This window comes from Parambassis ranga, chromosome 13 (assembly GCF_900634625.1).
Source record: "Parambassis ranga chromosome 13, fParRan2.1, whole genome shotgun sequence".
NCBI classification, from domain to species: domain Eukaryota; kingdom Metazoa; phylum Chordata; class Actinopteri; family Ambassidae; genus Parambassis; species Parambassis ranga.
In genome coordinates, this window is record NC_041033.1 from 9,571,940 (window position 1) to 9,587,262 (window position 15,323).

At 42.8% G+C, this 15,323-nt stretch overlaps 2 protein-coding genes across 3 annotated transcripts; one reads left to right on the forward strand and one right to left on the reverse strand.

The window, feature by feature from the left end:
• The first annotated feature begins 1,063 nt into the window (after positions 1 to 1,063).
• Positions 1,064 to 11,083, forward strand: bace2 (beta-secretase 2). The gene is made up of 9 exons (XM_028418727.1): positions 1,064 to 1,591; positions 5,105 to 5,193; positions 5,378 to 5,594; positions 6,220 to 6,351; positions 6,780 to 6,914; positions 7,226 to 7,327; positions 7,741 to 7,890; positions 7,978 to 8,146; positions 9,046 to 11,083. Exons 1-9 carry the CDS (start codon positions 1,298 to 1,300, stop codon positions 9,285 to 9,287), a joined length of 1,530 nt encoding a protein of 509 aa, XP_028274528.1. The 5' UTR covers positions 1,064 to 1,297; the 3' UTR covers positions 9,288 to 11,083.
• A 13-nt stretch (positions 11,084 to 11,096) lies between these two features.
• Positions 11,097 to 15,156, reverse strand: LOC114444289 (transmembrane protease serine 2-like). Of its 2 annotated transcripts, XM_028418726.1 has the most exons (13): positions 14,983 to 15,156; positions 14,699 to 14,852; positions 14,431 to 14,514; positions 14,194 to 14,307; positions 13,842 to 13,971; positions 13,639 to 13,749; positions 13,511 to 13,554; positions 13,265 to 13,427; positions 13,009 to 13,181; positions 12,665 to 12,766; positions 12,301 to 12,443; positions 11,623 to 11,775; positions 11,097 to 11,237 (listed from the first exon to the last, which is right to left on the reverse strand). In XM_028418726.1, exons 1-13 carry the CDS (start codon positions 15,049 to 15,051, stop codon positions 11,220 to 11,222), a joined length of 1,458 nt encoding a protein of 485 aa, XP_028274527.1. In that variant the 5' UTR covers positions 15,052 to 15,156; the 3' UTR covers positions 11,097 to 11,219. The 2 variants fall into 2 exon arrangements, with proteins under 2 accessions (XP_028274527.1, XP_028274526.1); XM_028418725.1 differs by having other exon boundaries at positions 11,154 to 11,775.
• Positions 15,157 to 15,323: the final 167 nt, after the last annotated feature.

The following is a 15,323-nucleotide window of genomic DNA, read 5'->3' on the forward strand; positions in this document are numbered from 1 at the left end:
AAGAAACAGGAATTGTGCTTAAATGGGTCATTCACAAGACCCAGTGCATGACAAGCAATACACCGGAAAGATGAATTTTTGTGGTCACAGTCTTTCGCCACATTATTCAGGTTATTGTAACTATAGTGATTAACTTCAATAGGAGGGTGAGACAGAGGCAGAGACAGAGATGGGGGGGGGTAAGGGGGAGAGACAAGGAGACGGGGTGAACATGTGACAGTGTAACTGTGGACTCATGAGGAATTCACAGTGAAACAGAGGTTGTCTCTGTGTGAATAAGGCAGCATGAAGAAGGTCTGTGACATCGATCTGGCCTTACCACTGGGATCTTCTTCCTCTTTTTTATTTTGCAATGTCAGTGCAGCAAATGAGACTAAAACACACAGTGAACAAAAGCCTCTGAGATTCTAACTTGGACAATTAAGTGTAGTGTCTTTTTCTAACCTACACAAGGCCTGGCATTATTCTTTGTACTGTAGTGTGGAATTTATATAGGAGAAAATCTGATTGCAGTGTGTCATGTGCTGTCTGATTTGCAATATCAAAAATTAGTATTCACAGTTGTTATGTTCTCAGAAAAAGCTTATAATTACTTGTCACACAGGTGCTGAGTTATATGTGTACAATGGCAGTAAGGTGGAGAAACTGAGTACAATTTACTATATAATTATTATTCAAATACAACAAAACAACTAAAAACAACTCGTTCTACACCAAGGCCATTAAAACGCAAGAATCTGGCCATCCACTTTTCCACTTTCAATCCGTGTTGTGGTGGGAAGTTATGGACTGCGTGGCCAAAGTCCGCCAGCAGAAATACAGGAAGTGACAGGGGCCAGCGTACTTTCAAAATAAGAGTCTTTGGCTATGACTAAAACGGCCCCACAATAATTATAAAATATAAAACTGACGATTAAACACACACATTTTACTAACTTATTTTAAATGTTGCATTTTGAGCCTTTTTACTTTACTGTTACAAAAGCAATTCGTTTGCTATAATTTGAAAATTACAACCGGAAGTACATCGTATCATGGCTAACTTTAGTTTAGTAGGAGTGGATGGAGGCGAAACATCTTAGAAACTTACCGAGTGCAGGCTGGTTTGAGTGTCAGTCAGACTCTGTCACCATGTCAGTATGTGCGGTTTGTTTCTGACGGCAGCGTTTCCGTGATGGCGGTCACCGCACAGCTGGCGACTCCATGATGGCCAACCTGAAAACTTAAGGAGCAAACTTTGAGCAGGAGTCATTTCTTACACTTTCTCCTGATATCGCTGAGCTTAACCTCCACCGCAATGGCATACTCTGCGTCTGTTTTAACGTGGGCATTTGTTGTTAGTTTAAACATCGGCGTGTCCAAGTGTTACTTTACCATTCCGCTGAAAATATACCCAGGGAAGTACAACCTGTCCTCGGGTGTGGATTTGACTCCTCTCCGGCGAGTGGCCTTAACGTCTGACGGGAACGGCCTGTCTCTGGCCTCTGATCCATCAGGGACTGTGAACTTTCTGGACATGGTGAATAACCTGCAGGGAGACTCTGGACGAGGCTACTACATAGAAATGTCAGTCGGCACTCCAGGTCAAACGGTACTGTATCACATACACTGTTTAATACCTGTACCTGAAATGTTTCACTTTATTTTGAATTTTCTGGACTTCATTCACACAGGCTGGTGTGTTATGTTCAGTCACTGATGGCAGGTGTGTGAGTGTGTGTGCCATCCATTGATTGGGGGGACCTGAGTGTAGATGGTTTGTTTTACACTTGCAAGCAAGATTTAACTTAAAAGTTTCATTTTTTTCTCTCACCAGCAGTGAACACAAACAAACATTCTGGGAAGATGAGCCTGGCACAATTTATTATCCTTATAAAATGAAATCAGCTGTTTATTTGCTGGCCTGCCTGGGAACATCAAGCACTGATAGGATAGTATCACAGCTGGAGGGTACGCTGCAGCTGAGCTGCCTTTACAGCCTGGGGGTCTGTAGGTAGACTAAAGCCCCCGCTCACATGCACTCACATGATGCCGCCTGTGAGGACCAGTGTTTCTTACCAGGCAGCTGACAGGGATTACGAGGCTCCCAGGGAGCAAGGAGCAACCCCAGACTTGAACAAAACAACCCCGGTTCAGGCACAGAGGCTGTGTGTGTGTTTTCTTTTGGTGGTGTAATTTATTGCCATCATTTCACGCTGCTTGTTAATGTAAAGTGCCTAACAAGATGATATTAATGATTAAGGTATGAGCTGGAAGAGGGATTTTCCTGTCACTATTAAAAATAGATGAGGCTTTAAGGGTGGCGACAGTTTGCCATTGTATTGTAAGTAGATGCATTTGAAATGGAGCTTAAAGCAAAAGGTGAATTATCTCATTAGCAAAGTTGACCTGTCGCCCCGGGGCCTCTCAAGTTAAACAGATCAGAGCGTTTAAGACTCTTGGGTGGCACAGCTCAGTTTCTCAGGCTCTCAGAGGCTTATCAGTGCTGCCTGCCATGTCGCTGCCCTGTGTCAACCTCTGAGGTGAGGATAATGCTGGCAGGGGACACTTCCTCCAACCAGTGGGAAACACACTGAACATCTCCTGACCTAATGGTACACAGCAGGCTAAGGTTGTTTCTTAAAAAAGGGAACATCATAAGTAGCTTATGAGCAGTCAGCATTGTAGATGAATAACAGCAGCTTTACACTACACTGACTACAGACTCCTTTATGATCAGTCCTCAGTCTAACAAGTTCTCTCCTATTATGTCCTACAGGATTTCATAAGGGTTCAGTTTCCAGTTTCAAATGTAGTACTGTTATGTTAAGATACTTGAATTTAAACAGTTAATGATGACTTCCATTCAGCAGTTGTTACGCAGTATAATGTTTTTAGTTGCACCTGCCTGTTTCCTGCCATATCAGAATGTCAGATCTGTGTGGGACCTACTAGGTGACATACTCTCTTCACATCCTGAAGATGGTCACACTGAATTAAGATACATTACTGTCAAAACTCATGGACGAGGAAAACGTGTTGCAGTGCCTGTGAAATATAGAGACACAATGTACAAGCGAATTGTTATGGTTACTATCGGACAGGAAAAAAATCACTGGATTGGATATTGGATTAGAGATTGAAATTGCAAGAAAGAGAGTCACAAGTTATGTCACAAGAAATAAAGAAGAACAGCATGCGCCACGTGGCCAGCAGTCGCTGTGAAAGTGAGTGAGACCTGTGTAGAGTTATTTGTAAGGTCAGGGAAGAAGGATGCAGAACGGCTGTTTACACGGCACAGGTATGTCAGCACACCTCAAACTTAAATGGACAGACAAATCAAAAAAATGAGCCGTTGTAGCCATTGCTACTTTCTCACATCCTAATAATACAGAGATATGATTGTTTATAATGCAGAGTACAGAGGAAATCCTCCTCCTCCTGATATGGTGGCCGTTACACTCCTGCCCTCTGTGCATGATTACTGTAGAACCTTTACATCAGTTATTCATGCCAGCTAAGCTCCATCCACTCTGGTTCAGATTGGTTATGTGGTGCCAAAACGTCCTGTAACTCAACACTATTGAGTTACACTCTCAATATTATTCTAGCTAAATGATGATGTGATTACAGTGCCGTGGTGTTAAATGAGGCACCGTTCAGATCAGCCACTAATTGCTGCATCTGTTAGCATGTGGCACAGCCGGGCTGAGGTGTCGGCTGGAGAGCCTCACATCTGCTAATTGGTACAAACAGGTAGCAGATGCACGTTGCCGCCACGGAGCCACTGCCAATTAGACAGTGAGCGCTCAACTGCAGGCTGCCGCAGCAGGGGAAAAGCTTTGCCTGAGGCTCAGGAGCAAAGCTAAGGGAGGATAGTGTGACTAGGAAAAGATAGGTGGTGTGGGGACAAGGAAATGCCCTTGCTCTACCTCCCCAGCCTTCGTCTTCACCACAAGGTTCCTTGTATTTTCCAGTCTGGCCTGTTTGGCTGGTTCAGGCCTTGTCTGAATGGACAGCTGCCATCTGTAAGGCAGCATGGGGCTTTTAGATGGCACCATGACAGTGATGGGATCAGAGCCAGCTCAATGAGGAGGAACTGATAAGCCGGACTCCTACAGACTGGCCAACAGGGAGTTCCTGTGGCCACTCAAACCAGCGGATAATAACACATGGTTGATAATTACAGAACTGCAGAATGATTAAACACACAGAACAACACCAATACAAGGAAGTGATCCTAAAGGTGCGATTGCCTGATCTTGTTGTTCTTTAACATATTAAGTAAACTACCTCCTGCTGTTCTACCTAAAACAAACCAACCACATGATAATAGATTAGTAGCTGCACTGTTTGCACCTGAGCATGCTGGATAAACACCTGTCATGTGACCTCACTGAGGAGCCTCACGCACATATAGATGTCTTTGTTGTTGGGTCATCAGGTGGCTGCGGGGCCTTGGGTGAGGAATGCTTTCTGGTGAGTGTGTAAATATGGCCGCTGCTCAGTCGTGGAGGTGACACATGTCTACGGGCTAATTAGTTCCTGCTCGTTGACTTGATGCCTGGAAGGACAACATTATCTGCTGTTAGCCGGTCTCCACTGTTCACATGACACATACCAGAACGGCTGGGTTGGTCAGTAGCTGCAGGCTATCATGAATGACTCGCAGATCACACATTACAGTCATTATGTCAGAGGACAATAGTTTGTGTGACACTGAAAATATTATATATATTATAAAGTTAATTTAAAATTTTTGCTCATGATCAGAAAAAAAGAAATTTACATTTGATATTGTGAATGTGTCATGTTATCAATAATTTAGGCTGTGACCGAAAGATCTTTAGTCTCAGAGCTACAGGTGATACATTTTTGTGTGAATGACCTTCAAAAAAAGTACCTTCTCTTTGACTTCTCTTTCGTCTTTGAATTTTACAGTATTAACAAGCACACATGAGTGTTTTGGTTTCTTTTTAATGCTTCAAGTTTGTTTATCAGTGTGCATCTCTGTGCTTCTGCTATCGCCTTTTTCACCGTGTGACTTGGCAGCCATGTAAGTCAGGGAGGGTAATAGATGACTGTGGCGTTTGTTAAAGTAAACTCCCTGCCCTGTGTTTTTCAGCTGAACATCCTGGTGGATACTGGCAGCAGTAACTTTGCGGTGGCTGCGGCTCCACACCCATTCATTACTCACTACTTCAACACTGCACTGTAAGTCTTTGTCTAATTTGATACACAAACTTTTGAAGAAGTCATGGAAACAGAGTCCCAGTGTCTGTCATGACAAAATGAAATGTATTAGGGATTGAAAATTATTCTCAGATAAAATGGATTTGTGCAGTGTTTTTACGCTTATTGCTGAATTTTTCCTTTTCTTTATCTTCTCTGTGGTTAGCTCCAGCACCTACCAGTCAACCGGTCGGACTGTAGCTGTCAGGTACACCCAAGGCAACTGGGAAGGTGAACTTGGCATCGACCAGGTCTCAATCCCCAAAGGGCCAAATGGGACCATCACCATCAACATCGCTGCAATCCTGACGTCTGACGGCTTCTTCCTCCCTGGAGTCAACTGGCAGGGCATCCTGGGATTGGCGTATCCCACACTGGCACGGGTGAGATGCTCAGAGTTAGATTCCTTGTTAATTAAACAAAAACAAAAATGTCACATGTCAGTGATTGACAGTATATCCATATTTTGCTCTAATACATAAAGTAAATAAAGCATGTGACCAAACATGCAGAATTACACATGGATAATCAAGTTTAAGTCGTGGAAGGTTTTTAATTTTTTCTCACATTACAATTTACCATTAAAGGAGCAAGAATGACATCAGCACACACCAGGAAAAATGCATATTGCAGCCACCATTTAGATCAAATGGCAGCAATTGAGGGGCACACTGCCTGCTTTGTGCTGCAGGTGTCTCCTGGGTGTTCAGGTTCAGCTTGCCTCAGGGCTGTTTGTCATGCATGACATGATAACAGAGCACTGACATGAAAAGCTATCTGAGGAGAACAAGAGAGATCGTCACTTAGTCAAGGGGCGGACTGTCGTCCCTACAATGGGCAGCCAGTCCATGCACGATATAGTTGTTTTAATAGTGGTACATCACTAAATGTCTACTTTGTGCTATTAGCTCTCTGCACTGTTAAAGTAAAAAAATGAATGTATGAGTCTGGATAACAGCACACAGATTGATTAAAGTCAATTAATAATAATGCCTCTCCTATCTCTAGCCTGACTCATCTGTGGAGCCTTTCTTCAACTCTTTGGTGAAACAGCTTGGAATTCCAGACATCTTTTCCCTCCAGATGTGTGGTGCTGGACTGTCAGCCATCAGCACAGCCGACCCGCCGGGTGGCAGTCTTGTGAGTAGTCAGAAGGAGCTACACAGGAAGGAGTTTGATTGCATAAGATTTAGTGTAATAGTTTGTGTTTTGAGTTTCTTCAGTTGTGCCGACTACTTGATCAGACATCCTCATCATATAGCTGTTATCCGCCTAGTCAAAGTGTTTCCCAGTCTGCCTAGAGTGGAGCTAATTAAGCTAAGATAGCATCCTGCTGAGAGTGGGTCTGTCACTGTTATACTTCTGACCTTGGTACTTCGCTTGCTGCATCTCCATCATGTGACCCACCCATGCAGACAGATGGATGAGATGGCAGGGTGCTTGTGTGTGTGTGTTTACTGACTGTGGTCTGCCAGTGTGGGTAGAGGGATAAACCTTTGCTAGACTGTACTCTTGCTGGATATTCTGTATGTGACCTGGCGATGACCGAGTGTTTGTCCCTTTCGTAGATAATGGGTGGAGCTGAACCAACTCTGTATAGGGGGTCAGTCTGGTACACCCCCATAATAGAGGAGTGGTACTACCAAGTGGAGGTTTTGAAACTGGAGGTCGGAGACCAGAACTTGGATCTGGACTGCAGGGAGGTAAACTTCAAACTCTTTGTTTCCTCACTGATTATCTATCTGAGCCTCGCTACACTGTGCCACCGTGGCTCCTACATGCCAGCATGAGGGGAACAGTTATTCATTCTTGATGAGCTGATTGTGTCAAGGTTAGAACACGGAAATGTAATAACATCTGAGTAGCAGCACTGCAAAAGAATCCAGTAATCCAGTTTGTCTGCTTGTGAAAGAACTTCCTCATTTTAAATTCTTTTGTTTGCTCAAGGTCTTCCATAGGAGGCTCCTGAACTAATAAAACCCCTACTGCACTTCACTCTCTCTCTCTCTTTCAGTATAACATGGATAAAGCTATAGTTGACAGTGGTACGACACTGCTGCGACTTCCTGTCAACGTCTTCAATGCAGTGGTAGAAGCCATCACACGCAGCTCTCTGGTATGCTCCCTTCTCTCCACAGACAATGATGAAACATGTTGTCAGAGCAAAGAGATGCAGGGGAGGGAAGCGCACACTTACTGTTCAAGGACGCAGCAGCTTTAAGAGGAAGGATCTGGAGTTTTTTCTGCTGTAAAAATATATGTGTATGCGCTCCATGCCTTTTGTTTATTGCTGTACACATTTTTCAACTTTTGGAACGGCATACAAACAGTTCTCAAGGTTAATTTGGACTTGGAAGCAAAACTTTCAATTAATGTGCCCACATCCTTGCAGATGAATCCCAAGTGGGAAAATGAAAGAGAACATCAAAACCTGCTTTGGTGCTGCACTGACCTTCTGTTTCTGTCTGTTTATCTCTCGCCCTGCCTGTCCTCTTCTATATCTCTGTCTTTCTTGTCTCTTTGATTCAGATCCAGGATTTTTCTTCAGGGTTCTGGGATGGCACCAAGCTTGCATGCTGGATGAAGGGAGAGACCCCCTGGAGGTTTTTCCCTAAGCTGTCCATCTACCTAAGGGCCACAAATACCAGCCAGTCCTTCCGCATCACCATCCTGCCTCAGGTACCTGACAACAGAGACAAAACATGTTCTGTTCTTTTGGGATTCAAACACACATAATACTGAGCTTTATTTTTTGACATTTTGCAGCTGTACATCCAGCCAATCACAGATGTGGACGGCACGATGGACTGCTTCCGTTTTGGGATATCTTCGTCAGCTAACGGCCTGGTGATTGGTGCCACCGTGATGGAAGGCTTCTACGTCGTGTTTGACCGTGCTCAGCAGAGACTGGGCTTTGCACTCAGCAGCTGTGCAGGTGAGAGTACATACAGGCTAATCGTATGTAGGAAATGTAGGAGCATAAGAGCCCTATGATAAAAAGTTGATGTTGGGACTCTTTTGGGTGCACCGTGTGTTTCTCAGCTGTTTGTGATAGATTTTGTGTGAGCCACATTTGCTAGTAGCTGCTTGCAGGTGGATTCTTATGAAATTTGTGAGTTCATATGGACACACAATAATCCATCTTAACAGGCTTTAAGTGTGCAGCAGAGAACTACTGGCAGCTAATGGTGATGCTAATGATGTCAGAAAGTCAGTGTAATGTCCTGAATAACTTAATGATAAGGAAGCGCATGCAAGTCCACTGACCAACAGCTTAATACTGTGACTGCTAAGCTAGAAAGCTAAGGTTAAACCTTAAGAAATTGTGCGCTCCTCTTTAGTTCTGTGTGAATATGAGTGTAGGTAAGGCATCCCAAGTACAAAGACCACTTTTGTTCTGTATTAAGCAAACACACTGGCAGCAGATGTAGGCTAAAGTTAAAGTTACAGGCTTGTGTCAGTAGTGTTTTGTTGCTTTTTAATTTCTGAGCTGGCTGCTAAAACCTGAAATTAAACAACTGATCTTTGTTGACTTGAGAAAAATAAATAAAGAAATTACATTTCATTCATTGAGCAGTGCTACTGTGTAGCTGCCAGCCTAAGATAACAGCTATTTTAAGAAGTATATACACTGCTGTTGTTTCATATGCACAGGCATTTACTGTTTTATTCAGCAGTTCTGTAATAAACTAGTATATACTAACATGTAAATAATTAATGCTACCTTTTAGGGTGCATGTTGTTGGGTAGATTTTCCATGACCTGTTGCTGCCACAGGTGACTGAGCCAGTGTGAATGGAGATCCACAGCTTTCTGTCTTATATTCCCCTGCAGTGAGTGGTGGCGTCGCTCTGTCAGAGATAGCGGGACCTTTCTCAGCAGCAGACGTGGCAGCTGACTGCTCCAGTGGGACACTGAAGGAGCCGCTTCTGTGGGTGATCTCTTACACCCTGATGGCAGTCTGCGCCTTGGTCCTCATCATCCTGTTGCTGCTGCTGATCCTGCCCTGCAGACGCAGAGACCACTCCGGGGAGATCACAGACGAGTCCTCGCTGGTCCGGCACCGCATCAAGTGACTGAGAGGAAAGGGACGGGCGACCACGGTGAACAAACCGGGGGACTGCATGCAGAGCCCGTCCACAGCTGTGGAGAAGGGGGTGATGGTTGGCCTGCATCGACCAGGGGCACTTGGATCTGAATGTCTGACTGACTTTAGGCTTCACTCTTCAGCTTGGCCCATGGAAGTAGACACACAGACAGATCAGCTGCCTCTTAAAGGGAAAATCCACCCCCAGAACTCCTAACGAAACAGCTGTAGGTGGAAAATCCATGGTTCCAGTTTCTCTTTCAGTGAAATTCTCACTCATATGTATGTAACATAAAGAAAGACATCCAGCAAGAAAGAAATACAGGTGCAATTTGACCAATACTTATGACTCTAATGCCTAGAAGATGTTTACTGACTTGTTTTTTCATTGTGTTGTCCTCTCTACCAACTTCCACTGTAACAGACTAGTGTGTGAGAACAATCAAAACACATTCAGGCTTATTATGTGATCATGTCACATCATAAAAACATATCGCTAAGAAAACAGTCAACATAAATTGTGGCAGATGGTGGAAGTATGTAACAATATTACAGTTTTGTCACTTTCACCCAAATGTCTGTCTCACCCAAGCACCTCAATTTAAATTTAATCTTTCTTTATCACGCACCTAATCTGTGTCTTCGACTATTTGCTGTCAATCAAATAATAGAAACGCATAGGAAAAAATCTGTTGTTTACGCAGCTGGCACATTTTCACTCAAAAAGCACACGAAAACAATGAGGCTGAAAAAATGACCATCAGTGGAGCGTGTGAATGCACTATAATTATCTGAAGTGGGAAATGTAGCACATCACTTACACAAGAGGGTGAAACAGACTGAAACGGATACTCATGACAAACACTACACATCACACCAGCAATGATTATTTTACAGTAGGTAATGTGGAGATTATCCTATACACTAAGTCATACAACCTCACACACAGATCCATCTCTAGTGCCTTCTTCTAGTACTATATAAACGTCCACTCTCCTGTGTAAAATGATTGCCTGTGTATATTGAAGGTGAGGGGAAAAGCTGCTCATACAACCACTGTTAATAGGAAATATATTAAATACACATGTTTACAGCGCCTGTAGTGCCTTTGAGTCTCAGCTTGCTGCTAAGACGAACTCAAGAACAATTCTAGCAGCTGAACCTCTACTGAATTGCACTTTGCTTCCAAAGTTGATCAAAAGTGTAACATGAAGTGACTGATCAATACATCTCAATCTGTTGTATCAGTGTAATTTTACTAATTCTGTTCAGCGTATTTAAATTTCTTTGAATGTGTTATTGTTCCAAAATCTTTGCTTTTTAGTTGTTTAAAGTTATTTATACTGCACATTTTATACAAATCAGAAGCCAAAGGACTCCTGATATGTAAACACCTCCTGGGTGTCTGCAGACTACAAAATGTCCTTTTCATAGAAGGTGACATCTTCTTAAATGATACATGACACAGAAAAGACTGAGCAGCACAGTCAGTCTGAAACTGGTGCATGTCAAGTCATAAGTGATGACCTGACATGCACATGACATGTCGTGTGTGTGTGTGCGCACATGACATGTCAGATAAGTGCGCACAAGTGTCACGGTTTGCCAAAAATTTGATGCTGTATTATAGTTAAATCGAAGATACACTTGAATCTTTGAATGTTCAACTTATTTATAAGTTCTGTGCCAAACTTCTTGTGCTGTAAATATAATGTGTGACAAATCAAAGATGTTGTTAAATTAATAAATAATCTGGAAGTCAGTCAGTGGGACAAAAGATGGATGATGTGGTTTTTGAGTGAAATCATGCGTTGATGTAGATGTTTGTACACAGCCCACTCCAAGACTTAAGGATTATGAAATACAGATATTGTAAAGGCAACGATGGAAGGTATCACAACTGAGATCTTTGGTCCTGTAATCAGTCATTTTGATGCTTCTGTAAACAGAAAATGAAATATAATTTGCACTTTCTTCCAAGACATTGTCATTAGTTTATGTGTAAGTTGTATAAATTGTGACCATTTTTCACACCTGCCACATTTCATAACATAATTGAGCATGTTCAGCACCAGATCCCTTTTTTTAGGTTTAATAAGCTGGGCTTTGTAATTCTCACATTGAGATAAAAGAGGCCAAAGATCATTTTAAATCAAATGTCAGTGCATGGATTACCCTTTTGACTTGTCAAACAGCTGAACAAATAGGATTAATCTCTCCCACAACATTTTAAAATCCCGACTTTTATCAAGGCCCTGCTGAGATTCAAACATACGACTCAGAGCGCTTGAAGGTCTGAAATGAATAAAATTTGTAGTTTTCACCTTCATCTGTTGGTAGATCCAGCCCAGGGACTGTGTGATGTTGCCATAAACGCCTGGTTTGTTCTTCCCAGTGCAGTGCCCTCCCAAAATATTGTCACCTACGAGCCACCATAATCCATCCATCAGGGACACCAGTGGGCCGCCACTGTCAGTCTGACACAAGAGTTGATGCATTCAGTGACACTGATCGTGTTATTCATTGAGTTTAACAAGCATTTAAGGTCTTTCAAGGATTTCTGGAGTCCATGAACAGCAGTGATGAAAATAAAACATGGTATCACAGTCAGCTGCCTCCTGTGTGCTCTCCCACTTTACATTCATTGTTGAATCGACTGTATTAATGGTTTGTTACAAGAGACAAAGTGGAGCTGTTTATTTAAAGCCGTTGCCATGTACAGAACATAGTGCAGGTCTTGTCTGACACCGCCGCAAAGCATGTTACACAAGAGCGGAAAAATGCTTTGAATTCTTTCGCTAACAGACACAGCTTTTTAAGCCGTGTTGGGAAAACTGAACAGCCATTTATTTCAGAGCATTGTTAAGTATATTTATAGTGAATACGGAACTGTATTCATCCTGAAAACAGGTGAGGCGGCTGTGATACTGCAGGCTGTAATTATCAACTAAAATGTGTTGGTGTGTAAATATTATCTCTCCATCAGTGTGCATTGGTCTTACATAGCACAGTCTGGCTCCTGCATCTGTTTCTGTGGCACAAAACATGTCCTGTGATATCCTGCCAATGTAAGCTGTGGAGTGGTTGCATTCTGCAGCATCTATTAGAGAGACCTGAGCCTCCATCAGGTATGAAGAGCCAGAGCCTGAAAAAGAGCCACAGAAGAAATACCAGTCACTCACACACACTCACTAATGAAGAACTATGACGCCATCTAGTGGTAGAACCAGTAAAACCAGCAGTAACCAGTGGCACTTAATATAAAATATACTTTAACTTTATGTTTACTTTCCTAGTATGTGTGTTCAATTATGTTGTGCATTTCCACTAACATGTTTTGTCCACTTTGGACGATCACCGTCTCACCTCCGTTGACTTGGTGACCAAACTGTGTTATCCAGCCATTCTCAGGAACTGTGACATTCAGACCAACATTTGGGAGGCAGACTGGTCCAATGTTACTGGAAGCTAACAAAGAAAAGAAAATGTCTGCCGTTATAAGTCAGATGATTTAGTCTCACATGACATGATGTAACATGACATCTACAGGGGATATTTAATGCTTTTATGGCAAAAAGATGGCTAGTCTTGTAAAGGGAGGGGTATTCCATTAACTGCAACCTCACCATCAGATGCCACTATGTCCTATACATGGTCCTTTAAAATGGGATCAACTTGGCCGAGTGTGACTGTGTTGCATCTATAAGCACCTTTTATGTCCAGAGGTTTGGAGAGCCTCAGAAGAGCGATGTCATCACTGCGAGTCAGGCTGTTGAAGCCCTCGTGTACTATAATGCCACTCACAGAGTAGGCAGGGCTGAAGAGAGTGCTTGAAGGATCCACTATCCCGGCATACACCGCCCAGTCTGCAGGACTGGACACCCTGCAGGCAGAAAGAAACAGCAGACAGTAGATTCATGCTGGATCAGGCTGCAGATTTTAGGAGTGACCTGGAGGAGGACTCACCCATTCACACAGTGTGCTGCGGTGACTATCCAGTAGGGGGAGATGAGGGCTCCACCACAGCGGTGAGAGCCCACAACCTGAAGGCTGACATGCCAAGGCCAGGAGCCCACAGAGGCCTGCTGAGCCCGAGAGGCCTTGCTGGAATTTACTCCATGCCCACAGTCTGGAATTAAGAGAGCCTAAATAAATAGGAGTGTAAGCGGATGGTTATGTAACTATAATAATGTAATATGTGTAAAAACATACCAGTACAATGCAATGTCACCACGCTGTTGTTAGGACACATGTTACTGTCGACGAAAAAAAAAACAAGAACAGTTATCAGTTGAATATTCGCACTATATTTAATGCACTTTTGTAACCTGCTGACCCACCTGGTGTGAAGCTGTTGCAGTATAGAGACCTGTGGGTTAAAATCAGACTTCACTATTAAGAATCTACCATCAGAGTCAGTCTGCTGCTGGCCTGATTTGAAATACGTGCCCCTGTCAAAGCACACAATAGAAACAAAATGTCAATTAAACACAACAATCCTCCACACAACAGTATTTCTTTCAGAGATACCTGAGCCTCTCACCTGCTGTATCCGATGCTCTGGCAGCTCGTGCTCCCCTGTTGGTCGGTCCAGCCATGAGAACAAACAGTCCTCCAGTCTTTACTCTGAGTCGAGTAGATCTGAAGCAGGAAACCAGAGCCGTGCAGCCTCACTGAGCACAATCACAGAATCACCATATCACAATCAAACAAAATCACCTTTAAGTTATTTGGTACCTTATTTTACTTTATTTTTAAGTTAAGCATTTAAGTCCTTATTGTTGAGCACTAAAAAGACACAGTAAAATGTTGTGATTTAATCTGTCACCTTAAAATAAGTGAAAAAGGATATTCTTGAACCCCATTTAGCTGTAAAAGTTTCACAAGGTGTTTACCGCAGTTGTCCTCGTCCTGGCCTGCAGGACAGTCCGTCACCCCGTCACACCACTGAGTCTCCCACACACAGCTCCCATCACCACACTGCATGCCATGCACACAGGTTGAGGAAACTGGAAGACAGGTCAGAAAGTTTGATCTATAGTTTATACAGATGTAATGATATATATATATATATATATATATTAATATATATTAATCTGTGTTGATTAATCTGTGTTTATTACTGCACTCACAGTAATAAACCAGGAGGATCCCAACCACCAGCAGGAGGAGCAGCAGGCAGGCCACAGTGAACTTAACACACCTCTGCTTTACATCTGACACAACACACACTGTGACTACACACAGCTTACACACTCATATATGCTTGTAATACTTTTTGTTATATAAACTGTCCTTGGAGCCACATTTTATTCAATTAAATCTATGGTCATTTAGCTTAGTTGTACGTTTCCCATTTAAAGCTAAAGTGCACTGTTGTAGTTCATAACATACTGTTACCTTCGTGTTTGGGGATGGAGTGGCTGACCTCAGGTGGGGGCTGCAGGGCCAGGTGGTGAACATACTGGGGTTTAACGTCTGAGCAGCTGGGTGGAGGAAGTTCCTTCTTATCATCCTCCTCATGGATGAACGATGGACCGATGGAGTTCAGGTACTGATGGTAGACCAACAGAGACAAAAATGAGACAATAAGACTCTTAAAATGGCAGAAAATGCAGATGCATTACTCACAATTGTCATATCAATAAACACACACACAAAATAATATTTAAATTCCCACTTACCTGACTGATCATTTTTTTGATCATTTTCTGTTGAATCATCAAGTTACGGTAATATAAGGTTAGAATCATCTCCTCTTAGACTCTCCTCTTGATCTCCGCTCTCTCATATCACAACAACCAAAAGCAGAGCGGGTATGAGCGAAGCCACTCCTCCACTTCACAGTTTGAAGTTTCCCTCCTGAACACACAACCAGCACAATAAAGACTGTTGCCTTGTCTAAACACGACTTGTGCTTTATACTGCTGTTTATTTATGTGATGATACAGTAATCATTTTACACAGCAGCAAATATAAAAGTAACACAAAACAACACAAAGTAGCTGATCAACAAAGTAGACAC

What these genes read in the sequence shown, in the direction of transcription:
- LOC114444289 (XM_028418725.1), bottom strand. Translation starts at nt 15,051, where the DNA reads ATGATTCTAACCTTATATTACCGTAACTTGATGATTCAACAGAAAATG. An exon ending in TCAAAAAAATGATCAGTCAG is followed by an intron (nt 14,853 to 14,982) that starts GTAAGTGGGAAT and finishes GTCTACCATCAG; the next exon opens with TACCTGAACTCCATCGGTCC. An exon ending in CAGAGCATCGGATACAGCAG is followed by an intron (nt 13,750 to 13,841) that starts GTGAGAGGCTCA and finishes GTGCTTTGACAG; the next exon opens with GGGCACGTATTTCAAATCAG.
- bace2 (XM_028418727.1), top strand. Translation starts at nt 1,298, where the DNA reads ATGGCATACTCTGCGTCTGTTTTAACGTGGGCATTTGTTGTTAGTTTA. An exon ending in TCGGCACTCCAGGTCAAACG is followed by an intron (nt 1,592 to 5,104) that starts GTACTGTATCAC and finishes TGTGTTTTTCAG; the next exon opens with CTGAACATCCTGGTGGATAC. An exon ending in TGCACTCAGCAGCTGTGCAG is followed by an intron (nt 8,147 to 9,045) that starts GTGAGAGTACAT and finishes ATTCCCCTGCAG; the next exon opens with TGAGTGGTGGCGTCGCTCTG.